Source organism: Myxocyprinus asiaticus, chromosome 2, assembly GCF_019703515.2.
Source record: "Myxocyprinus asiaticus isolate MX2 ecotype Aquarium Trade chromosome 2, UBuf_Myxa_2, whole genome shotgun sequence".
NCBI classification, from domain to species: Eukaryota; Metazoa; Chordata; class Actinopteri; order Cypriniformes; family Catostomidae; genus Myxocyprinus; species Myxocyprinus asiaticus.
Window position 1 is genome coordinate 12428262 of NC_059345.1, and position 26966 is coordinate 12455227.

The following is a 26966-nucleotide window of genomic DNA, read 5'->3' on the forward strand; positions in this document are numbered from 1 at the left end:
GCTCTTACTTTCACTATTAAACATCGCTGTGAGTTCTCCTGTCGATTTTTTACGATGTGACTTCACGCGTTTTAGTAATCTCTGACCACATTTCTTCTGTGAAGCTGACAGTTCATCACTATCCTTCCAGGTTTTAATAATGTGTTGGACAGTTCTTAACCCAATTCCAGTGATTTCAGCAACCTCCTGTTTTCTTCGCTTGATGCAGGCCAATAGTTTGCCCCTTCTGAAACACAGTAACATCTTTTCCATGACCATGGGAAACGTCTTCCGACAAGGTTGTATAAGAAATGAGAAGCTACACACTGCATCAGTTAGGGTTAAAAGAATTGTTGCCAGCTGAAACATATTAATCACTGCAATAATGATCCAATCATAGGCTCTTAAGTGTCTGCTTATTTAAATCCAAACAGTGACTTTATTTTGGCCAGGCAGTGTAACTGGAATTGCAGCCTGCAATTTACATGTTTGCATTTGTTTATATCCCAAATGGCAGCTTAATTGCAGAACTCTATTTTGAACATGGTTCAGTCTTTAAAGTCAGCTGCCAGATAGGTCAGTTGTATGACAAATATAAGATCTAGAGTCGAGCCAAGCCTCACAACCATTATATATATATATATATATATATATATATATATATATATATATATATATATATATATATATATATATAAACTAAAAACAATTAATTCATAAAGAGTTTTAAACATGTTACTTTAATAGAAGTGAAAAGCATGGTCTTGTGTCAGACATACACAGAGAGTGGAGCTGTAGAATGAAAAAAAAAAATTACATATGCATTTATAATGCTTACATTAATTACTGTAATACTGAACTATTTGATCAAAATCAGTTTAAAGCAAAAAACAATTGCTTCCCATTGTCTCAGACCATACACTTTGCAAATCAAGTCAACAAATATCCTTTAGTATCCAGATCAACATTTTACAAAATACTTGACAAAGATGCGAACTGCAGAAATAGTCTGTCATTGAAGAACGAAATATAAGTAAATTCCTACTCAGATTTCACATATTAGCTACTGATGAGCAAACTGTGCATTTAGAGCATGCATCTTTGTGTTACACAATCACATACGTGAACCCTATAGCAATAGCTTATGTGTACAAAATTACTCACAGACTAAATTCATTTTGTAGCAATAATAGGAAATTTAAGAATGTTTGGTACATGACAGTTTCTTGCATTTATTAGCAAATAGTACATCTTATTTTAAGTGAATCCAAGTGAATTTAATTGAATCTGAGTCTGGGGCAACAGGGAATGGCATAAATAAAGCTAATTAAATGCAGACCTAGTTGAAATGTCTGAAATTGTAATTCAAAAAGATAATAATTTGTTTTTACATGTGTTTACTGTCATCCATCATTTTGCCATATTCATTAGTACAACACTGAAAACTGAAAGTGTGATGCATATATTTATCAATCGAATGAGCGATTGTTGTTAAGTTCCATAAACAAGCACTAACCCTCTGATTTAATCTTGAAATTCTTTTTTCTAACTTTTCACTGATCCTTGTTTTGCAACATAACTGTTCAAATCTTTATGTTTAACAGTAGCTGACTTCATCAAAAGAATTTTAGCTTAAATGGATATTTCACCTAAAAATAAAAAAATATGTTATCATTTACTCCTATTTATGGAAGCACATTTCTGCCTCATAAAAAAAGCTCTATGGGAAATCAAAATTATGATATACAAAGTCATAATTTTGAGAGAAAAATTCATAATTATGAAATACTAAGTAATAATTTTGAGATATGAATTCATAGTTTGGATATGCTAAATCATAATAATGAGATGCTAAACCATAATTTTGAAATACTAAATCATAATTATGAGATAATAAATCATTATTATGAGAAATTTTTGTCTCATAATTTTGACTTTTTATCTCATAATTATTACTTTTTATCTCATAATCATGACTCATAATTTTGACTTAGCATCATAAACATGACTTTCATCTCATAATTTTCATTTAGTATCACATAATTATGACATTTTATCTCAAAACGATGACTTTGTATCTCAAAATTTTGACTTTTTATTTCAACATTGACTTTTTTATCTCATAATTATACTTTGTAATCTCATAGTTGTGACTTTTTATCATAAAATTATGACTTTGTATTGCATAATTTATATTTACCAAAGCACAATTTTTTAATTTATTTTTTTATGTGATGGAAATGGGCTTCCATACATCCTCATGTTGTTGGAAACCTGTATGACTTTCTTTCCTCCGTGGAAAAGGAGAGGTTAGGCAGAATGTTAGCCTCAGTCACCATTTACTTTCATTGTATGGAAAAAAGAATGTGAATGGTGACTGAGGCTGTCAGTCCCTAACATACAGTCATACAGTATGGGTTTGGAATAACATGAGGGTGAGTAAATGACAGAATTTTCATTTTTGCAGTGAACTATGCCTATCCCTTTAAGAAACCCTTTGCAATTACTTATACTTTCAAAAACAAACCCATTCTCATTTCATTTCACTTTCACTGCCTTCAAAATCCGATTCTCCATGTGCTGCTATCTTTGGCTTTACAGAGTCCCAATCTGTGAGGCCCCATGTCCTTCTGATCACCCTGTGAGGACCCCAGATTAGTCTCTGTTAGGGACCTCTGGGGTTGGCCCTGTCTGAATGTTGACCCATATGGGATGGGACCAGGTGGTGCAGATACTGTGCTCTTGGTTGGCGACAGAAAAGACAAGGGTGACTGACTCAAACTCTCTTTAAGGTTCTTTGGCGGAGGTTGATATGCAACCTTTGCCTTCCACTCTGCGGGGGGTTCAGGTAAAAGTTTACTCTGTGCAGCATAATGCAGGTTGGAAGCAATAGACTGCGGCAGGTCCAGGAATGCAAAGGCTGCATCCACCAGGCCAAATGGGTGGCGTGAGGCAGCTTCCCAGGGGGTGAGGGGCTTGTGACCCCTGTCCAGCCGGCCAGTCTGCCCAACTGGTGGCCGAAAGGAAACAGCATGTGGTGCAGGTCTGGGTGATGGAGAAGATGACACAGACCTGGGGGTGAAGCCCACTGATGAAAGTCTAACAGGTGGTGACAAGGATGAGCTCCTAAGCACCTGAAATGACCAAACAAATGTGTTTAATTTCAGACATAGTTTTCATAGCAATTAACAATAGTTGTTGCTACTCCCGAAACAGCCTCATATCTGTTCGAAAGGCTCTACATGACTGTTGATTAGATGCATACCTTGCACGGCAGGTATTATTGACTTCAAGCCAGAACATCTAAATAACTCTGCTGAGGCTTAACTTTATATTTATATCCAAGAATTCTCAGGAAGAATTTTCCTTGCAGTTTTAACCTCAACTAGGTTTCCACATGGAGTAATCAGAATGGCACGAAACAGATAGTTATCAAGAAGGGCTGTGCTGCCACCATCTGGTTATGATGTGAACTTGCAGGGCTCTTTAATTACTGCAACAATTAACTTGATAGCCTTAATCAGTCTCTGCAATGTATGTTGAGCAAAGTTAGCACTTTCAAATGTTATCTAGTCTTTTTTGCCTTTAGAAAAACAAAGGACAAGACATTTACTCTGCCAGTCAATTAGGTACGGGCTCCCAACCGTAATGTGTGCAATTTGTCATTTTAAAATAGAATTTGAGAAAAAATAAATATATTCACAAAAATGTAAAAATATAAAATCATGTATTATTTATAAAATAATTAATGTATTTATTTTGTACACTAAATTTAGTGTTTCTAAAATAAGCTATAGTATTGGAATTTGCTGTTGATTTTAAAAGCCAATACTGCTGAAGAGTTAAAACAAAAAAAACAAACAAATAAATAAACAAATAAATAAATACATTCTTTAATGGCAGGGATGACTGTCTTAATAATGAAGTAAATGTTATGTAGGTGTTTCAACTTTTCATAAAAACATGATCGATTAAGGCTAAACTAAAAATAACTGACAGGTGCCACAAACCGGAGTGCTCTCCTCTCGCCGTTTTCAGATCATGGGACCAGATATCACATTTCTCCAAATATAGCCCTTGGAGCAAGCCTTGCAGGACATTCATTCATATCATTTCCACTTTTTCCCAATTATAAAAGTTGTATGTCTTAGCCATTCAAAAGTATGATGCAACCCAGGCCTAAAAGAACAATACTCATACTGCAAACATGTATTTAGGCTTACTTATTTCAGGTTTACTGGTGATCGATGATTTTTTTCCATGCAGAAACTAATCGGTTTTCTGCATGTAAGACTTTTAGAAGAGTGAATATTATGTTTATAATATAATGGATAATTTCATATAGACTTATAATACTATATATATTCATACAATTGTGTGTTATATGTAAAAGGAGTTTGTGAATTAAATATATATATATATATAATATCAGTAATGTATTTAGTATCTTAACATTAATACCCTATCCTCTGCTATTAAAGAGCTAAAATGGCTGAACTGCTAAAAGTTACTCTGAAAAGAAATTCTCAGTAATGTATTTTGTATCTTACCTTTAATACCCTATCCTCTGCTGTAAAAGGGCAAAAATTGCTAAACTGCTAAAAGTTACTCTGAAAAGGAGTGTGAAAGAATAGCAAGAATGATGACAAGACAAGGTGTACAAACAATGCAAGGAAAGATGAAAGTGACTGAGGTACATGCAAAAGCAAAGCAAACAAACAAAACTGAAGGACAGTCATTTTAATGGCACTGGTACATATTACAAATAGTGCACTATGAAGAAAATATCACACAAAGAAATGAAAAAGAAAAGGACAGAAGAAGACAGCAAACTCAAAATTAACATTTTTAAAATTTGTGTTTTTACTGTTTTCCACTTCCTATACCTGTTGTGTTGATGTTCTTAATATTAATATTCTGATAAAACTGCTGAAGAAAAAAAGAAAAGAAAAACTGTCAAGCAAACTGAAAAAAAGATGGACAAAAAAAAAATCATCCTTCAAAAAATAAATATGAAAGGATCTACCCAAAATCTATTAATCTCCATAAAAAGTAAAAATTAAGAGCTCTTAAATTATACCCCAGCTGTTTAACGTTGAAATAGTGGCACCATTTAACCTAGTTTTTATTTTATTTTTTAAACCCACATACTGAGTACATTAATCCTTTAGTAAGAAAGTCTGAAACATTACTTACATTTTAAAAATATAACATTGTTTTTCCTCATATAGTGAGAGATGATTGAACTTCACCATAATACATTCTGTCTCTGTGTTTTATATCCACTTGCACTACTTGGCTCAGTCAGAAGTTGTTATTCATTGGTTATTTGCATATCCAACTATCCTTGGACTGTTCATATTTTCATTTCTGTCTGTCCACTGAGGTATTATAAAATATTATCATATAGGTCTACATATCCTGGTGGGACAATTGATGGTAATAAATATTTAAAAAGTCCAAACCCCTCAGGAAGTCATGTGGAGGTTTTTGTATTGCATTCAGTAGCCCTCATAGCAGACCATTAGGTCTATCTCTCTCTTTTTAACCTGTCAAATTATTTCCCTCGCTGTTTAAGCCTTCATGTTTCTCTTCTTCATCAACTCGATCAACACTGATTCCTTTTGACCAAGAGTCTTACATTCATATTACTAGTTATTTTTGAACAGTATATGCACAAGAACTTCCTACCTGTAATAGTACAGGTAAAATTTGTCAGAGCATTCATCTATAAACACCATATGATGTCCTTTTTTTTGTTTTTTTTTAGATGTCTATGCCTTATAAATAAACAATAATATGCCATTTTTTTTCAGTCTATTGCAACAAACTGTATTTCTGGTAGTGTTTTGGAGTTTTACAGTATGTATCTGCTCTACATTCAGTATTTGCATCCAAGCTTTCTTGTCTTACGGTAACAAAACTTGGCAAATAATTACTGTAACTTGACTATTTTTCAGCACTTCCAGGCTTCCACACCTGGGCAGCACTCTTTTTCGCTGAAAATTTGGGCTTTGGGGCAGCAGTAATACTGCCCCCTGAGGCAGAGTCAGCCCTGGCTGCTACTGGGAAAGTTGGAACAATATAAGAACTAGTGGCTTGTTGGTAAGACATTGCCAGTCCAGCTTGATATATTGGATTGGAGCCTGCCTGATAGGAAGTTGGAGAGGGCTGTTGGTAGGGAGGGCTTGGTGCTTGTTGGTAGGGAGGGCTTTGTGCTTGCTGGAAAGGAGGGCTTTGTGCTTGTTGGTAAGGATTTAAAGAAGGTTTTTGGTAAGCTTGTTGTGGGTTGTATTCTTGTTGATATGGGATTTGATGAGGGTGTTGCTGATAAGCATTAAGGTCAAGCTGATATGTACTTGGAGGGGCTTGGGGGTAAGGGTCATCATGCATAGATGGTAACTGACCAGCCATCCCGTAGGGTTGCTGGGCATGTTGTGGCATAAAACCATAAGGGGGAGGGCTTTGGTTATATGTCATTTTCTGGTTTTGATTTGGAGGACCAATAGCTTGAGTCTGAAATTGGGCCTGGGCTTGAGCTTCAGCTGCTTTTTGAGCAGCAAGCTTTTCAGCTGCCTCCTTTTCTGCAGCAAGTTTCTCTGCTGCTGGACCATAGGTGAAAAGGGAGGAATTCAGCTGATAGGGCTGATGCTTCATGACATCAAGAACATGAAGAGGTTTTGGGGCAGGTTTTTCTTTCGCTTTGCTTTTGTTCCGGTTGGCTATTGAAGGGCTAGATGGAGGAGGCTGCTTGATAGCACCCGGTGGATATGATGGTGAATGAATTGGATTATATGCCAAAGGAGGGGGTGCCCGGCAATTGGGTGAATATTTCCATGAGTGTGGCAAAGAAGGAGAAGGTGAAGATGGTCTTGCCTTATTTGCCTGTACTGTGGTTGAATCCACAATGTACTTCTCCATCCTAGATTGCCTCTTGGCAAACAGTTCAGCTCCTTTTCCCCTCAAGGCAGGCATCTCGAAAGCCGAACCAAAACCAGACATAGTACTGCTAGGTGGAGTAGGGGATGGTGCCTTTGTCCCAGATGTATATGAGTTCATTCGTCTTGGAGGAGTGGGCTGAGCAGACTGAGGTGGGCTCAATGGCTTGATTGGTTGGGGAGAGAACTTCTGGGTCTCAGCTTTGGGTACCCATGCATTTACACCTGGCTGAGACTGAGATTGCAGTGATGCCCACTGGCTCACAGGTGGCTGTGATGTCTGCTGCTGAGTTTGCTGTGCCCAGGGAGGTTGCACCTGAGCCTGAGTTGGTTGCTGTTCCCGGGATGCCTGAATATGATTTTGCTCAGGTGTCCAAGAGTTCATTTGTTGAGGATGCTGTGGAGAAACAGGCTGTTGTGCCCATGGTGGCTGTGGTTGGGACTGGGCAGACATTGGTGCCCAAGTATTCATGGGATGCTCCATTTGTGCTGAGGGCTGAAGTGGTATTTGAGTCTGTTGAGCCCAAGGAGGCTGCACTTGAACTAAACTCTGTGGTTGGGTCCATGCATTTGCAGGTGGCTGTGTTGGTTCTTGCTGTTTAGGCTGAGAAATCCAAGGTGGCTGGGGCTGTGGCTGGCTCTGAGGCTGGCTCTGAGGATGGGCCCAGGGAGGTTGTGGTTGTTGTTGAGGGGTTGATGCCCAAGGTTGCATTACCTGAGATTCTTGGAACTGTTGTTGTTGGACCCAGGTTGGCTGTCCCTGAGTTTGATTGTGATCTTTATGCCAGACACTGATAGGTGGTTGTGCTGGCTCATGTGGCAGAGACCATGGGGGTTGTGGTGTTGACTGATTTGGAACTGGTGTCCAAGAACTCATATGAGATTGGGGCTGGGTTTGAGGCTGTGGTTGATTTTTAGGTGGGAGGGAAGTTTGTGTTACCCAAGTGGGTTGGGGTTGTGTTTTAGTAGGTGTTTGCAAATGTACTTCTGAAATACTTTGAGCATGTGACATCCATGATGGTTGTACTTCAGATTGGTTTTGAGATGGGACTTGAGTTTGCATTTCAGTTGGATCCCAGGCACTTACTGGTGGCTGCTGATAACATTTACTTGGAGCTGGTTCCCATGTTCTGGTAGATTGATCTAACTGGGCATTTGCAGGAGGAAGAGCAGCAGGATGAGCTGAATTCATATGCAGCTGGGGTTGTTTCTCGTTCCAGATCACTGGTTGCTGGTTTGGTTCCACTGGAGATACTGGTTGTTTCCATGCATTATCTGGAGCAGGTTGTTCCGGACAGAGCGGAACATCCTGGGATTCAGGTGCAATTGAAGGTGAAGGTTCTTGCTCTGACATGGTTGGGGCAACCATTTCAGGGACAGGGGCAATAGTGGCATCAGCCTCAGTGGCTGGAGCTTCAGCGGATGCTGGTCCATTGTTTTCAGTTTGCTGTGGAATCAGATGACCAGTAGTTTCTGGTTGAACAGACCAGGGGGGAGAGGCTGAATTTATATGAGGTTTAGGAGCAACCGGTGGTGGAATTTTGTGCTTTATCTTTGGAGACTGAAGGAAGTTGCATGCTTCAGCTCCTAAGCTTAGATAATCTTCATCAGGGCCAGACTCAAAACCTGCCTTTTTGTCATTCTTGTTAAGGAGATTTAACAGCACAGGATTGGGGGAGACCTTGGGAGACTGTTTGAAAGTAAACATAGGTTTATTGGCATTCCTCCTCCTTGTATCTTGCAAAATTCCGGTCTTAATAGCAGGCACAGAAATACGCTCATCACGGGACGCAATCTGTTCACCTTGTCCAAATGAATACCCAGTTTGTTCTTGACTCTCTGAAATCGATGAGGAGGAAAATGGAGTAGCTGCTTTATTTTGAACTGAGAATGGTTTGGCACTCCTATTTGTGACTGATGGCTGCATTTCGTTGATTTGCTGATCGAAAATGCCATTCATATGTTGTGAATACTGCTGCACTTGATGTTGTTGGAAGTGTTGTTGCTGATTTAATGATTGCACATTTTGATACATTTTTTGTTGCTGATAATCTGGCTGTTGATGATACTGTTGTTGTTGATGTTGCTGATATTGTAGTTGCTGCTGGTAGTCTTGATACTGCTGCTGGTGCTGCTGCTGCTGCTGCTGCTGTTGATAGTACTGTTCTTGGTACTGATGGTACTGCTGCTGCTGCTGCTGCTGCTGCTGCTGCTGCTGCTTTTGTGCTGATGTACTGTGGTGCACATTTACATCCATGTAATTCTGGGTCTCTTGTGCATGCATATAACCGCGATCCTCTGTGTTTTGGTATGTCTGATGTGTCTCAGTCTCCTTTAATCCTTCAACAGGTATCCCCTTTCGTCTCAACTCCTCATGTTCAGCTACTATCTCGTCCATGCGCTGTCGGCGCTGAGCAAACATGAGGGCTCCTTTGCCCTTGGTATCAGGTAGTTCTTCCATATCTTGCTGGTTGTCAAGATTGCGTTCTATCTCAAGTAATCCAGTGTCCCAGTCAAAAGTCACAATGCTTTTCTGGCCAGAGGCATTGGTGAAGAAGTCCTCATCAATTTCTGTTTCGCTGGTGGCTAGAACAGTGAACTCAACAGCGTGCTTCTCCTTGTTGTCCTTTTCGTCGTCGTCTTCGTCCTTGTAATCTGGCTCGTCCTCACCAGTACCGTAGCTTACAAGTGTATACTTCTTGGCTCTCTGTCTATGCTTCTTGAACATCAACACCCCCTTGTTATTGGGATTGGGGGCAGGTGCAGAGAGCAGGAGAGCAATTCGCTTGCACTTAGATTTGGCCTCCTTCACCTGCTTCTCTGAAAGGCTCTCACTCCGCCGGAGCCCTAAGAATGACAGAAAAAGGAGGGGTTTAGGGTGCGGGGATAGAGGAAGTAGGGTGAGGTCATAAAGGAGGAATATTGCACTTGACTGCTCCTGGTGGCCTAGTTCCCTAAAGTGTATATGAAGCATATATGTTAGCAGCTAACAAATCAATTCGCTTGCACTTAGATTTGGCCTCCTTCACCTGCTTCTCCGAAAGGCTCTCACTCCGCCGGAGCCCTAAGAATGACAGAAAAAGGAGGAGTTTAGGGTGCGGGGATAGAGGAAGTAGGGTGAGGTCATAAAGGAGGAATATTGCACTTGACTGCTTCTGGTGGCCTAGTTCCCTAAAGTGTATATGAAGCATATATGTTAGCAGCTAACAAATCATTTGATTTAAGAAGACATGCACTGGGAAAATGAAAGCATTAAAATACATCCTGTAGTTAATTCCGCTAACTTATGTGATATGGGATACATAATTTTTTATATATGCATAACATTTTTATAATATATGCATAAAATATTCTGAATATAGAATGAGTTGGTAAAATTACATTTTAATACAATTACTTAACTTATGCAAAGTAATCTAATAATCAATTACTAATGACTACTCATATGATACAATTTATATTTTGTAATTAATAAAAAAATTAAACAACAGATGAATTTACTGGCCTACAAAGGCAAAACACAGTAACTTTGCCAAATGTGAGTAAAAAAGCTTCATATATATATATATATATATATATATATATATATATATATATATATATATATATATATATAAAATGTGGATTTTCTTTTTTCATTTTCACACTCCATTTTCTCTTTTTGACAATTCTTACAAAATGTGCATTTTGGCTTTTGCACGGCAGAATATTTCTCATCATATCAACAAAATATGTATGTTAAGAGATTCATGTGTCTCCTTCCCTTATCAAATGATGAATGTCTTAAAGGAATAGTTAATCTAAAAATGAAAATTCTATCATCCTTTACTCACCTTCATGTCGTTCCACATCCATATGATGTTCTTTGTTCCGTACCACAGAATTTCTTTTAAAATGCTTGAATTGAATATGACGATTATGTCGATAATGTCAAAACTCATTAGTTATGATTGTGTCTCATAACCAAAGCGCAACATGATGTCATGACGTTTGTTCACGAGAGACGATGAGAACCAAAGAGGTTTCATGTGATCAAGCTGCCATATTTGATTTAAGCGCTTTATTTTATTAATATGATTTGATTTGAGAGTGAACTTAATGATTTAAATTTCATACTGTACGTCACACAAAGCAATCACATATACAGTACATATATAGTGCATCAGTTCATTTATTATGGTTGTATGGTGTTTTTTGTCCATTTTTGAGCTTGACAGACTGTCACTATTCACTTACATTAAGCAAAAAAAAAAAAAAAATTTAAATAATTAAAAACACTTTAAAAACTTTAAAAATTCACCTTTTGTGCTCTAAGAAAGAAAGAAAATTATACAGATTTGGAACGACATAGTAAACTATGACCAAATGTTCATGTTCGGGTGAACTTTTCCTTTAAGGAGTAAGCATATGGATCCACTGGCTTACATTACTGTCTCACAATGACCCAATAAGTCAATTCTCCATGCAGAGAGTTAACAACACCATCACCAATGAGCTAAATCTCTGATCCATGTATAATATCCTGACATTAACATAAGTCACTTACTGCTGTGAATGCATGTCTACAGCTTGCTACTGAAGTTGAGCCAATAGCAGACTTGGTGAAAGAAAGAAGAAAAAGAAAAAAAAAGAGTAAAAATAGCCATGGGGGCACTGTGTGGGTGTGACAGTGCCTGAAAAAGTATAAACATTCTGAATTCAATTTAGACGTTAAGCCAAATATTTCCACTAAGATGACTGTATCGATTCTTTCAAAATAGTTTTGGCTCAAACTGTTTTTGGAAAAGAGAGAGAGAGAGAGAGAGAGAGAGAGAGAGAGAGAGAGAATAAAGGAGAAACCTGATAGCTAACTGTCTTACATTTCTGATTCTATTCTTTCCAACCTTAAGATGGAGATAGCCATAGATGCCTGCTCCTCCCTTTTCACTGCTGCTAAGATAGCCCTTTTTAAAGGATCGGATAACGGGCCAGAGTCCCATATGCTGGTGTCTGTCAAACGACACTTCTGCAAGCATCATTAGCATGCCCATGTTTTATTCTTAACTTCACCGGTCATGACACCCTGCAAGCCCCCACCCCATCACTGCTACACAGTAAATCATTTATTTCATTTTAGCTCATTATAATATGAGCCCATATAAAGAAAAATCTGATATTAGAAGTACTAAACCAAACTGTAGTGATCATATGTATGCATACATCTATGCTCACTAATCACTGAAAGAATGCATTACATTTTCTTCATAGTTGTTACAATAGAATGGCAAAAAAATAAATAAAATAAAATAGGGGTTTAAAAGAAACTTAAAGCCTGAACATACATTGTGTCAATTTATACAGTATGTAGAATAGTTAATTGAGAGCTGACAAAAACATCCACAAGCAACTCAGAGCTGACACCAGGAGTTCGCTGATGCTAAATCTATAACCTAAGCATTTAATATAATAAATCATACTCTTGCAAATAGACATCGTAAGACACTATAAGAAGCAACATTCTAAGAATTAGATGTTACTTACTGGCGTGCCTTGCCCGGTGCTTGTTGGGCTTGTTGACTTCCCTCTCCGATTCGGAGTCCCACTCCTCTGAGGGAAGTCCAAAAGACACAGAAGAGGAGGTGGGAGCTTCTTCAAAGTGCCCTCCTTCTTCTCCAGCAGAATCTAACCGGTCACTGGCCTGCACCCCCTCCTTTCCTGAACTACTTCCAGATAATTGCAGAACGGTCACCTCCACCTGTCTCTGCAAAGCAGAGGGTTTGCTAACCAAAACACCCCGTTGACCAAGAGGTTTCCGGTCTTGTCTGGGAATGTAGACAGGGCAACCTGGAGAAAATGCAGTAGTGGTAAAGTTGAATTCCTTACTCGTCTTTCTTTGATGGGCTTCTCCGACAACTCCACAAGCACTGCCTAATAAAGTGCACTCTGGTTCTTCCAGGGTGGTTTTGGAAAGCGATAGCTGTAATTCCACCACAGATCCTGGGGTTACCTCTAACCTGGTGTCTCCATCTCCCTGGGAAGAGGTGTTTTGTCTGCTTTTATTCCTAGAAGCTGGTACCTGAATTTGCATCCGGACCAATTGAGACCTCCCAGGACATTCGGCATCACTGTCTGTTTCCCCAAAATATGCTTCATCCTGGGATTCAGAAATGTCAATTTCCTGTGGGTTACGGAGGCTGGATGGAGTTGGGATCTTTAGAGTGGTACTAACTAATTCAAGGCTCTTTTGAGGCTGGCTACAGCATCTACAAGGAGGAGATCATGATTATTTATCTATTTGAAGCTATTTGTAGTTAATATGTTCATTCAAACTCATCAACTCAAATTCATTCAAAATGTATTAGATCAATAATTTGGGGAAACTTATAAATTTACCCCCAAAATTTTTATTTTCAGTTATCATTAGAAGAACTAGATTATCAAAATGTGGATAGAATTTATTCATCTGAGAACTATGTATTAGTATTAAAAGAATCTAAATCTAGATCACTTCCATGCGTTTGTGTGTGTGTCTGGTATTTCAAAAGCCACAACAGCCATAAACAAGCTACTTCATCAACAATGCTATAAAATGCAAATAACTATCCAACTCAATGTATTGGATATCCATCTTATTAGCATCAGATCTAGTGTAAGTGACAGAAGATGTGAGGCTTAAATATTGTGTTATGCAGCTAGAATTAAATGCAAAAAAGCAATATCCTTTATAAAAGTGCTAGTTAAAAAAATCCTGTAAATCAAAGATTGAAATCCACTGTCAGTTTTAAAGGTGATGTTTTATAAGTTATAAAATATTTGCTCATATCCCAGCTTGAATAAAATATTAAATACAAGTTAAGTTCAATCAACAGCATTTTTGGCATGATGCTGATTAATTTGTCCCTCCTTTTCTATAAGAAAACCAAATATCTGGGTTCCAGTGAGGCACCTACAGTGGAAATTAATGAGGCCAATCTGTAAATGTTAAAATACTCACTGTTTCAATAGTATAGCCACAAGACGTAAACGATATACGTGTTAACATGATTTTAGTGCGATAAAATTGCTAACTAAGCTTTTCTGTTTAAAGTTATATCCAATTTTACACCTCTGTTGCCATGATGATGTCACGCCATGAACCCTAAAATCCTAAAATGACTGTAATAACAATGATTTAAACAACTTTACAGCTCAAATAATACATTTGTTTTAACAGAAGAATTAATGTAAGTGATTTTATAAAATTTTGAGCTTCATATTTCTGCCTTTAAGCCCCATCAAAAAAAAAAAAAAAAAAAAAAATCATCAAAAAGTGGCCCCATTCGCTTTCACTGTAAGTGCCTCACTGTAACCTTGATTTTTTTTTATTTTTTTTTTACAGGAACAGGAGGGACGAGTCGAAAATATATATATATATATATATATATATATATATATATATATATATATATATATATATATATATATGTATTATTTTTTAGATGTAATCAACATTATGCCACAAATGCTGTCAATTGAGCTAAACTTGTATTGAACCCAGAATATGCCTTTAATGTTCAAATACAACTGCAAGTAAGCCAGTCGTAGGTTAAATTCTCAGTATAAATACTGTGGTTCAGTGGCGCTATCAAAACATTCCTCTGCCTAACACAGCATCACTGGCACATTTGTCCAAGCAATAAAGTACCTTTTGACAAGCAGCAGTAGACAGTCAGTGGAGGCCTCAATGAGATCAATAACCTCTGAGAGACTGAAGTTTGAGCACGGCTTCCCATTCACTGACACCAACTCATCATTCTCACACAAACCAGCCTGGGCAGCAGGACTACCATCCTCTATCTATAAGAAAGAGAACAATCGCAGATTGTTTTTTTTTTTAATACAACAGACACCAATACAGAATTTAAGATTGCACTTGATGAATGTAAATGTTTGCTGTCATTATGATTTAAGTATAATGTGTTTTTACAGTTAGGAAATTTTGATTTTTAATCCACCCAAAAATGAAAATTCTGTATGAGCCTAAATGACTTTCTTTCTTAGAACACAAAAGGAGATCTTTGGCTGAATATTAGTCTGAGAAAAAGATGCAATGAATGTTAATGATGACTGAGGCTAACATTAGGCCTAGCTTTCTATCTTGTTTTGTATTCCATGAAAGAAGGAAAGTTATATTTGGTTGGAACAATGTTAGGGTGAGTAATGTCCTTTTTGGGTGAACGATCCCTTTTGGAGGAACATGTTATTTGAGTTAAAAAGTAGTTACTTGATTAATATCTAAAATTACAGATTTTAAGAGGAGAAAATTTGCCTTAAATCTTTCAATAAAAAAGGAAAAGTTTGGACCAAAGTCTGTAATACAAATGTAGAAAGACCAGCTAAGCAAAGAAGCACCAAACTATTTACATAAAAAAATGGATATTTCTGTAAACTGGTCTGAATGTGCATTATACAACCCCATCCTTGGTTAAGAGACAGTGCATCTTTATTTAGACCAAGTGCCTCTAATTTACACATCACAACAGCTGCATGTCAAATGACTAAACAGTGCAACTGGCCAAAGCAGGTCAATGACCCTTACATAGAGAAGCAGAGATACTTCAACATAAGATTTAATATCAGCCCTTTGTAACTTTGAGAGTGTCACAAATCAACCCAGCTATAAGGTCAAGTCATAAAGCAGAGCAGCCGTTCCTCTAAAATTGCCTTTACTATTAACGATAGGGTGTAACTGCTTGATTTATCATAAGTATAATTAAAATGTTTAAGCTAGATAGTAAGCATAGTGAAACCCTATATTGATCCACAAGGAGACTATCTGTAACACAGAATATACTGTGTATTTACTGTATGAGTGAGAATGAAATATTTAGAGCGAATACATTTTTACTGCTGATCTATCTCTGAATACATCTGTGTCTCAATTGGATCTTAATGTAAAAAATAAATAAATACATAAATGAATGAATGAATAAATAAAATGGTATAATGAATGAATTAATCAAGAACGAGTCCTAAGATGACCTTCTTTAAGCTGCCAATTGCAGTACAAGCCATTGCAATGTCAGAGTACAATGACAGCATTACGAAAATACATGTAAATCTATTTATGACCTTATACAAGTGATAAATACCTTCACTATAAATAAACTTCTTAGATAAATCACCAAACTAGATCTTCAAACTACAGGTGTCACATCATATCTTCTGAGGGCAGCATTTATGCTACAGCAATTTCAATCAGGAACAATGAGATTAGTTACATTTACATTTAGTCATTTAGCAGAAGCTTTTATTCAAAGCGACTTACAAATGAGGAACATAGCAAGCAATATGTCATAAAAAGTTCAACAACACCTACAGTGTTGTACTGCCAAGCTCTCAAGGTGGCTGGGGTAGTATAGGTGCTAGCTCAGAAGAAAGAGACATATATATATATATATATATATATATATATATATGTATATATATATATAGTTTGTTTTGTGTAAAGTAAGTGCAAGTTAAGTTCAATAGTAAGTGCAATTAGTGTGGATTGGTGCTTGCGGAACAGATGCGTTTTCAGCTGGTTCTTGAATGTTGAGATGGTATCAGCAGATCGTGTGAAGGTTGGAAGTTCATTCCACCACAGTGGAACAGAGAAAGGGAACGATCGTGAAATAGACTTTGAGCCTCTTTGTGATGGGACCACCAGGCAGAGAGCGAGTTGGAGCATAGACCTGTAGAAGTGAATTGAAGTAAGAGGGTGCGGTTCCATTGGTTGTCCTGAAGGCCAGAGTCAAAGCCTTGAATTTGATGCGGGCAGCTACAGGTAGCCAGCGAAGTGAAATCAAGTTTGGGGTGACATGAGCTCTTTTTGGCTGATTGAAGACCAGACGCTCTGCTGCATTCTGGACCATCTGCAGTGGCTTAACTGTGTTAGCTGGGAGGCCAGCCAACAAAGCATTACAGTAGTCCAGTCTTGAAATGACCAGAGCTTGGACCAGAAGCTGTGCAGCATATTCAGACAGAAAAAGTCTGATTTTCCTGATGTTGTAGAGTGCTAATCTGCAAGACCGGGTGGTTGATGAGATGTGGGTGGTAAAATTAAGCTGGTCATCTACCACCACTCCCAGGTTCTGTGCTGTTCTGGTTCTTGTTAGTGTAGTTATACCAAGATGAATAGTGAGGTTGTGGTCAACAGATCGGTTGGCTGGGATCACGAGGAGTTCTGTCTTGGCAAGGTTGAGCTGAAGGTGGCATTTCTTCATCCAGATCAAAATGTCTGAGAGGCAGGCAGAGATACAAGCTGAGACAGTAGATTCATCAGGCTGGAATGAGCTGCATGTCATCTGCGTAGCAGTGGTAAGAAAAGCCATGTGCCTCAATGATCGGTCCAAGTGATGTGTATATCGAGAAGAGGAGAGGTCCAATCACTGATCCTTGAGGAACACCAATGGTCAGCTGGTGTGACTTGGACACCTCTCCTCTCCAGGAGACCTTGAAAGATCTGCCAATGAGGTATGACTCAACCCATCCATGTGCAGTTCCTGTGATGCCCAGGTCAAAAAAATAGTTTATTTTGACTTTTTTTTTAAAACCTCTGTATCACAGCTCACCGTGCATGCACACACATCTGCTCAAGCCAAAATGTAAATAAGAAATGTTTGCATATTTTATTTCAGGTCTGGGCACCATTTCAAATTGAGTGAATCAGTGTAATAGACTATTGCATGAACAGCATGCTTGAGTTATCTATATTTAAGGGATAGTTCACAGAAAAATTACAATTCTCTCATCATTTACTTATTTTCATGCCATCCCAGAAGTGTACGACTTTATATCTTCTGCTGAACACAAATGAAGATTTTTAGAAGAACATCTCAGCTCTCAATGCAAGTGAATGATTACCAGATCTTTGAAGCTCCAAAAATCACATAAAGGCAACATAAAAGTAATCCATACAACTCCAGTGGTTTAATGTATGTCTTCTGAAGCATTACAATCACTTTGGGTGAGAAACAGATCAATATGTATGTCCTTTTTTACTAAAAATCTCCACTTTCACTTTCAGAATGTGAAAGTGGAGATTTATAATAAAAAGGACATAAATATTGATCTGTTTCTCAGCTATCATATCGCTTCTGAAGTTACAGATTAAACCACTGGAATCATACAGATTATTTTTATTATGCCTTTATGTGGAGCTTCAAAATTTTGTTCACCATTCACTTGCATTGTATGGAACCACAGAGCTGAAATATTCTTCTAAAAATCTTCATTTGTGTTCTGCAGAAGTAAGTCCTACACATCTGGGATGGCATAAGGTTGAGTAAATGATGAAAGAATTTGTAATTTTGGGTGAACTTTTCCTTTAAGAGAAGTGAGTGCTGATTTGTTTAAAAGAATCATCAATCTTACTCACTGTCCCCTAATCAGGGGCGGATTTATGAAATTTGGTGGGTTTATTTAAATTCATCCTATCAACCACTGTAGCCAAGTACATTCAAAATGTTTAATGAAATAAAAATCTAGTTAAAGATAATTAATGCATGTTTTCCAGTTTTTCCACAATACAGTAATAAAAAAAGCAATAGTTATCTACATGTCACCCAGTAACATTTTGGAATTCAGTTGTTATTTATTAATTTTATAACCCAACAATTATTTATTGTTGTCCAGATTGCCATTATAATATGATACAGTATTTTTTATAAATTTGAGGATTTGTTGTATACAATAGTAATACAGTATATTCCTGTCTTATGTACTTTACTTTCACCTGGAGCTTATATTCTGACGCTGAGGCTGTATTTTATGTAAGCATTACAGGCAACATTCGTAACTAACAATAAACATACAAGGTATGGCGGCCCCTCAGCACACTAGAGCAGAAGGGGAAAAAAAACATTGCCGTTCATCAAGCGCTGAAATTTGCTTGTTGCAGAACAATCTGGAATAATTGTAACAGTCCCCTCTTGGCAACCTGAACTTGTTCAGAACGTTAAATCTTTGTGACACCTGCGCTAAGAAAACAATCTAGACACAGTTCAAAGACTGATACAAAATGCAGGTGTCTCGACATGCATTTTTGAAGCCTGAAGCTCTTATTAACTTGACACAGTGTCTAAAATTGTTCCAGTCCTCCGTGAGACACTGAAGAAACAGCGAGACGCGGTGCAGCAGGAATGGACGTTCGTCCAGCACGTGTTTAAACAGAAAAACAATGTCAAAACAGAGCAGACGCAGGCCATAACACGTTCGGTGTGAACAGCCCCTAACTCATCCGTTTGCTCGTATCTGTGAGTGAGAGCGCGTGCGCGAAACAAGTTCAGACGGCCGATATATTTTTTCATAAATTACAAACCCGAACCCTACTTAAAAAAAAAAACTCAGCGGCTTCTAACGTGAACCGCTCCAAGAGCGCTGACAACAGCGTGTTCGCGCGTGTACCCAGAACAACATGTCACCCCTCAAGCATATTTTGTGGAGCTTTCCCAACCCCCCGACGCCCGGGGCTCCACGCAATTGCGTGGTTTGCGTGGTGGTTAAAACCGCTACTGACCCTAATGGCTTATTGTTTTAGGAAATATCTGGGAGAAGAAGTGGGAATGGGTTTAGCATGTGATGTGAGCCAGACTCGAATTTGCGTCGCCTGCATAAGCACCAGAGCTGACCTTTAGGAGCACGTTTTGGACAGTTCATCATGACTTTTTAATAAAAATAAATAAATAAATAAAAAAAAAAAGGGAAATTATATTGCATTTTGAGAATTGCTATGCATAAAGACTTTTTAATTACAACAAGCTTGCCATAAATCCAACTGTTTACTATGAAAATATTTTTGCAGTTTTTTTCCAATTTTTTTTAATATAAGCTTTGACATTTTAATCTAATATCCACAGTTTGGTAACACATTCCAACATGCTCAACAGTGCTTATTTGTGAAGTAGCATTACTGCCTACTGAGAGACACCTATGTACATCATTTGTTTTGAGATGGCAAAAAAAAAAAAAAAAAAAAAAAAAAAAAAGGAATCTGAGGACAATATAGTTTCTTTTAACCGCCATTAGAGGGCAGTGTGCAGTCAATAAAGGAAATACCATCCAAAAATTAACTAGTGACATTGTCTGTGGGACTTCTAATAATTAGTATAATAAAGTATAAGTGATCTGCTGAAAGGTTCTGTCATTGGCTGTTTCACTTTTGAACAAAATTCTAAGCCTACAAATACATTATTAAACAAGCAATACGACCACAGAGTAGATTTTTTTTATTAAGACACAGTTGGCCAACTGAATTACGACCCATTATGGGAAAAAAATAGTGTAAATAGTGTATAGTGTAAATATTGCAAACATCACCACACAGTATTTTCCTGTTAAAAGTTGTTAACAACGTGGCCCAAAAAACAGCTACTGCTATAACAATCTAGCAAAGCTGTTTTAAAGCCATTGTTACGGTAAAGGTTCTTTTAATTGAATAAAACCATGAAGTTGCGGCACTGTTTAGTAACTGAAGCTGTATTCACTGCTCAAATGGAAAAGAGGGAAGGATCCAACTGATTTGAACCCAACAGTTCTCATCCAAAAAAGGAACAGAAAAAACCTTTGGCATCCAGCAAGTGTCCTTATGACAAGGGAAGTTAGAGGGGACGACACCTTACACAGTAGGTGCAAACGGCATACCAAGAGAGTAAAATATTAAGTGAGAGCCAAAGGCAGTGCTATTTAGTAGGATAAGAATGTTAGTTCAAGTGGAAAGTGTAACAGATGGAGGTGAGGTTTTAAGCTCCATAAATGATAAAAAGTAATGTTCTTAAGTCTGCGTTGAAATCCAACTGCTTCTTAAGACATTTGTTACATGGGAAGAATAACTAAACATCATCTGGCACACAAAAGTTAATTTTTAAATGTACAATTTTGGAAGAGAAACCACAATTTGTGTTGGTCCTATACCCACACTAAAACATGCTGGAAAGCCCACTGTGGGAGAGTTCTCACGTGCGGCTCGGCTAGTTCTTTCTCCCACAGATTAGAACAATTATCCGTTTCAATTTCCAACAGACATTTCAGGTAAAATAAACCATGGTGGTCCACAGATTGTCAGGTTCCCATTGTTAAATCCACATTAGCTGTTAATAGTGCACTTTCATGTACTTGTTTTGTAAGTTTATAGTGTGTGTGGTAGCAGTGTACTGCAGCACTCATAAGTAAATCCAGCAGTAATTTAGGTGGCTAAATGGCTTAAGGTTAAACATAGCTCTTCAATACAGATTTATGGAAGCGTTCCAATGATCTAATGGTTTATTTTGAAAATATTTTTTAGGTGCATGTTCCAAAGAGTCAGTTATGAATCTAATACTTAAAATGAACTCACCATCTAGCCCCCTTGTCTACGCAAGAAAAGAACCATGATTTTCTTTAAGTGCATGACCTATACAGAACAAAGGAGCGGACTAATAGCAAACGTAATTTTTTTAGCATGATCAGACAATGCTCATACTTATATTTTGTACTATAATGTATTTACTGCACTCTGACCCCAGCTTAGCTGGGAAATGTGAAAAAAAAGAATTTCACTGTATATGTGCAAAATGTATAATGTGTGATAAATAAATATAATTATAAATTATAATTATTATTAATTATTTAGACAAATGACTGAATTACTATATATACCCATACCAACATAAAGGGGAGACTCTGACTAGTTCTCACACTTTATACTCTAAACAATAATAATATACAATAACAATAATACTGAATAATTTTACTCAACACTAGTGGGACATTTTGTCACACTATATGGGGCAAGTTGTCACAATAGAATGTGCCATTAAACTGCCTATTATAAACTTTTAGCAAATTTTAAAGAGTAAAAAAAATAATTAAACACAAACAAAATCATCAAACAGCAAAAATATAAAAGGTAACATACAAAAATATCAAAGCATTGTTTTGGCCAACAAATATTGTAATTATTCAAATGTATAAATTTAACACACATTTAAACCCTTGTGATAACTTGTTAGTTTGGAGAATAGAGTTTACAAAAAGTATTTTAATTTAAAGGTGCACTCAGTCATTTGAATCAGATACACTTTTTGTCAAATTCTGCAAATATCTCGTCACAGTCTGCTAGCTCTCCATTCTGTGGGTGAGCTGAAAAAAAAAATCAAGTATTTGTACACAGCCCTGGCCCTGTAAATGAGATAAAAACAAAGTGGATTGGACTGATCCACACAACACTACTCCAGCCAATCAGCAAAAGGGGGTGGTTCTTGCACGTGCACAGGATGGGGGGTGGGGGCAGAGCAAGAGGGAAATTCATTAGAAGAGCGATGGCAAATCTGGCTGATGCGAACATTCTAAACTCCAAGGAGGACAAATAGCTGAGAAACAGACCAAGAGAAAAAGGTCAGATGAATATACACTAAAAAAGAAGAAATATGATAAGTCGAGGATGGAGCTTCCAAAGAAGCACTGAAGGGAGGGGTGTGTTTGTTTTGGCAGTTGAGTTTGAATATCAACAGTGTTTCTCAGGAATCACTGAGTGAACCTTTAAAAGGGTTTTAATCCCAACATAAAACACATGGCTAGAGAAAACACATTTGTGTAATTGGTCTTTTGACTGAAAAATTTAGTTATTGAGACATAGCCCTGGTCTCCACTAAACATTATATGAGATATAAATAAATGCATGAATAGTGAACAAAATGATCACTTACAGTAAAATCAGAACATGCACTCATAAAACTATATGTCATCTCTTCCAAACAGTTTCCTGCTAACAACAAAAACCATGTAATTCACGTATGTCTCACCTTTGGTATCACTTTGACCAACTGTCCATCATGATATTTCTCAGCTTCTTGTTATATACGTTTTATAGACATGTTGTTCTAGCAAAGTTGTCATTCAGCTCTTTTAAAGATCTTGAGTCAGGCAAAAGTTATATCTTCCAGATGACACAGGGGGTCACTCCACAAAGATGTTCTGAGGAAGCAAGTATCTGTGAGAATGACCATACCATCAGCTCAAGCTTTCTCATGGCAGGCAAATATTTGAGCGTTTAGCAAAATGTGGTATCTCACATGTCTCATAAGTATGGAGTCAGTTACAGATCTAACATAGTTCCAGATTAACAAAAGTCTGGAATAAATGTTTTTTTTTTTTTTATACAAAATTATTGTTATTCGGCTTATTAAAAGAAAAGTTGTCTCATTTTCTTCTGTATAGTATGGCATCTGCCTTTCCCTTTCTAGAAGAGCATGGACTCATTCACACATGGCTGGGCCAATAGCTGGTGAACTGTTACAATTTGATTTCAGCTAAATTACCCAAGTCACATTCAAGTCATTTTTATTTGTATAGTGCTTTCCACAACACACATCGTTTCAAAGCAGCTTTACAGGATATCATGCATTAACAAAAAAAATAAAAAAAATAATGAACTTTAATATCTTTAATGTCTTACAGTGATCATTGTGTAGTTTGATTAAATATGATTATAAAATGTGTATAGAAATCAAATAATTCAATAATAATTGTATTTAGAACCCCAGTAAGCAAGCCGAAGGCAACTGTGGCAAGGAACACACAACTCAATAAATAACCTTGGAGAAACCAGGCTCGCTGTGGGGGCCAGATTTCCTCTGTCTAAACAGCATGAATATAATGCCACAGCTCAGTGTTAATAATATACCTAGTTTTCTGGATGTACTTACTTTCAAAACTTAACTAATAACACGTGTGTACCGGTATGTATGGAATTGCACAGTATGTACATATACAATATGTGTGTATGGAGTTCTTTTTTAAAGATCAGTTCTTGAAATTCTGCTCGGTAATTACAGGTCTCTCTCATTTTGGCATATTTTGTGATTTGTTAAAAGTTTGTAACAAACAAAACCAGTTACAAAACTATATGCCATTTATTTATTTATTATTCTGGAACACATGCATATGGATCAGATGTATACAATGAATGCGCTGTTAGTCACTTTGGATAAAAGCACCTGCCAAATGCATAAATGTAATATAAATGTAACAATTTCAATCACAAAGTAATTAGCTATTGAACTTTGTGTATTGGTCAAAGGCTTTTTTTTTTTTTTTAAACCAATTTAAGAGATAATGCAGGACAATCAAACTTGATTACCATGAATATGGATATTTTTGTAACATAACTGTAAGTAACTTGGTTACCTAGAGCAATGAGCAAAAGTTTTTGATTACATAAAATATACTGTATATAGTGATACAGAAATCTGATATATGGCCATATATGAACATATTACAGTATATACTGTTTTTACATATTATACATACATAATGTAGCCTATATATATATATATATATATATATATATATATATATATATATATATATATATATATATATATATTACACACTCACTGGGCACTTTATGAAGAACACAATCGTCCTTAGAAAGTGCTGGATGTGGTCTTCTGCTGTTGTAGCCCATCTGCCTCAAGGTTCGATGTGTTGTGCATTATGAGATGCTATTCTGTTCACTACAATTGTACAGAGGGGTTATCTGAGTTACTGTAGCCTTTCTAACAGCTCGAACCAGTCTGGCCATTCTCCGTTGACCTCTCTAATCAACAAGGCATTTCCGTCTGCAGAACTGCCGCTCACTGGATGTTTTTTGTTTTTGGCACCATTCTGAGTAAACTCTAGAGACTGTTGTGGGTGAAAATCCCAGGAGATCAGCATTTACAGAAATACTCAAACCAGCCCGCCTGGCACCAACAATCACCCCACGGTCGAAATCACTGAGATCACATTTTTTCCCCATTCTGATGGTTGATGTGAACATTAACTGAAGCTCCTGACCCATATCTGCATGATTTTATGCATAACACTGTTGCCACATGATTGGCTGATTAGCTAATAGCATGAATAAATAGGTGTTCATGTGTTCCTTATAAAGTGCTCATTGAGTGTATATTCCATATATGTGTTTTGCATATATTGCCATATATCAGGTGTCTGTATATTTCTGTTACAAACAAGCACAAGCACAATCATTCATAGTCACATGTACATATCCTTATCCATGCCAAGCAAATGTATAATGCATTTGTTCAAAGGTTGTTATATTTATAGCAAAGTTATGTATAGATGTTGAATGTTGCTGTTGAAAATATCAGTCAAGGCAATCTTAAACTTCAATGACCACTAGGTGACTCCTTTTGTTAGTTAGTTCTAGTGACCAGTATTTGACCCTATTTTTGTGCTCAGAAATCAGAACTATTGCTCTTAGTTCAGGCTCACAGTTTTTCATCAAGCACAGACAAAAGGAGCTTTATTCACAGTACACATGGTTTGTCAAGGTGTACTCCTGGAAAGCAGGTGTAAATGTATTCAATGTACCTTAATTGTCCCATATGAGCTTTGTATATAGGACTTAAAGGCAACGTGTGTGTTAGATTTTTTTAAAGAGAAAATGTCTAAACCATTGTAGATATGACATTATGTTTCAATATACTGTATTTCATGTATATGAAGATCTCATTTAAACTTGTTAAGCTGTTAAGTAAGCAAAGCATCAAAGTATAAACAGAAGTCTGTATAAACCAGAGGTCTGGAGGTTGGGGGTGGTGCTGAGCATGAGGGCTCCTTCCATCAAAATACTACAAAATTCAGCAGACACAAGAAAGAAACTGTATGTTTGCACTCACAAATCTTAAATGTGAAAAACTGAAACCAATCAATTTACACGGTATGCATTCTGTGACACCTCTATAGTACAAAGGTCCACTAACATTTTCAGACCCTCCAGTACAAACAGTTTAGTTTCTTGATATCTTTGGGAGTGATTGCAGACAGCTTGTACTTGGCCAACAAACTATGTTAGCTTTGCTGTGACCATATAAGGGCCCTTGCTCAAGTCTTGAGGGACAAGCAAAGCCTGCGCAGCCCATTTCTCCCTAGAAAACTCACCTAAAGAAAAAACAGCTTTGCCAATAAACATTTATCAAACTAAGCTTAAACCACGCTGGTGGCCAAGCAATTTCGTCATTATACAAATATTCAACTTAAGAGCCGCTCACAACATTGCCCATATATACAACAAAGATGGTTAACAGTCATTGTTTTGTGGTGTTAAAACGGCATCATTAACTGGAGACTGATTACAGTAGGTGCATTGCAACTCTCAAAAGCAGCTCAGATGGTTATTACAGATGTTGACATAAATGTATTAAACCAACCCAACCTCATCCAGGAGGGAAGCTTTGAAGGTCAAGAACAATACAATTATTGTTTGTTAAACTTGTTACACTGACAATGTATTCATAAAAAAAAAAAACAACAACAACAACAACAACAACAACAACATTGAAGTATAGGAGAAATGGCCATAATGAAAGAAAACCATGGATGTCAACACCTCCGGGTCATCTATAGCTAATGTTGTATAGACAGTGATTGTTATCATCATAATATTGATTATGGTATATAGTCTTACCTCAAACACCTGAAGAAGATGTAGAGGCTCCTGAGCGCTCTGGCGGAGTCTGAAGCCCCATGGCGCGCCACCGCGCAGCGTTACGCACACATAATCCCCAGTGCCCATCCTCCTGCAGCAATCCTCCAGTCTGCGAAAAAATTAAGTTTGTTCAGTGCGATATCTAAAAGACTGCCTTTGGTGGGTGTACAGCCACAACATCTGGAGTCCGGCCCTCTTTCTGGCGTCATTGTTTAGAAATCTTCCAGAGGAGCATTAATCGCTGCGGTGCGCAAGCTACGGTGTTCAGAAAATAATCACCTCCCCCAAAGTGTGAGATTTGTTGTTTAGACTTGATTATTAAAAAGTTTAAGGTGCTCATCACATTTTATTGAAGTACTAGGGAACTAAATCTGAACTGAGAGCTAACAATGACACAACAGCAAGGTTATGCAAAAATTTGGGTATGGTTGATATTAGGCTTGTTTTGGGCAAAACCAATGCTTGATAATTTTATATTTTATCCGTTTTTGCTGTTTCAAGTATTGTTTTGAGTTTCATACTTGTTTTACTATTATAATTAGTGCTATTCAATAGCTACGATAACATTTTAATTT

General features: G+C 37.1%; 1 protein-coding gene across 2 annotated transcripts; it reads right to left on the minus strand.

Moving 5' to 3' along the window:
* Positions 1-700: 700 nt before the first annotated feature.
* On the minus strand, positions 701-26507 carry LOC127409768 (synaptopodin-2-like). Of its 2 annotated transcripts, XM_051644586.1 has the most exons (5): positions 26371-26507; positions 14581-14732; positions 12438-13159; positions 6856-9764; positions 701-3113 (listed from the first exon to the last, which is right to left on the minus strand). In XM_051644586.1, exons 1-5 carry the CDS (start codon positions 26476-26478, stop codon positions 2538-2540), a joined length of 4467 nt encoding a protein of 1488 aa, XP_051500546.1. In that variant the 5' UTR covers positions 26479-26507; the 3' UTR covers positions 701-2537. The 2 variants fall into 2 exon arrangements, with proteins under 2 accessions (XP_051500546.1, XP_051500535.1); XM_051644575.1 differs by lacking the exon at positions 701-3113 and having other exon boundaries at positions 4705-9764.
* Between the last annotated feature and the right edge of the window lie 459 nt (positions 26508-26966).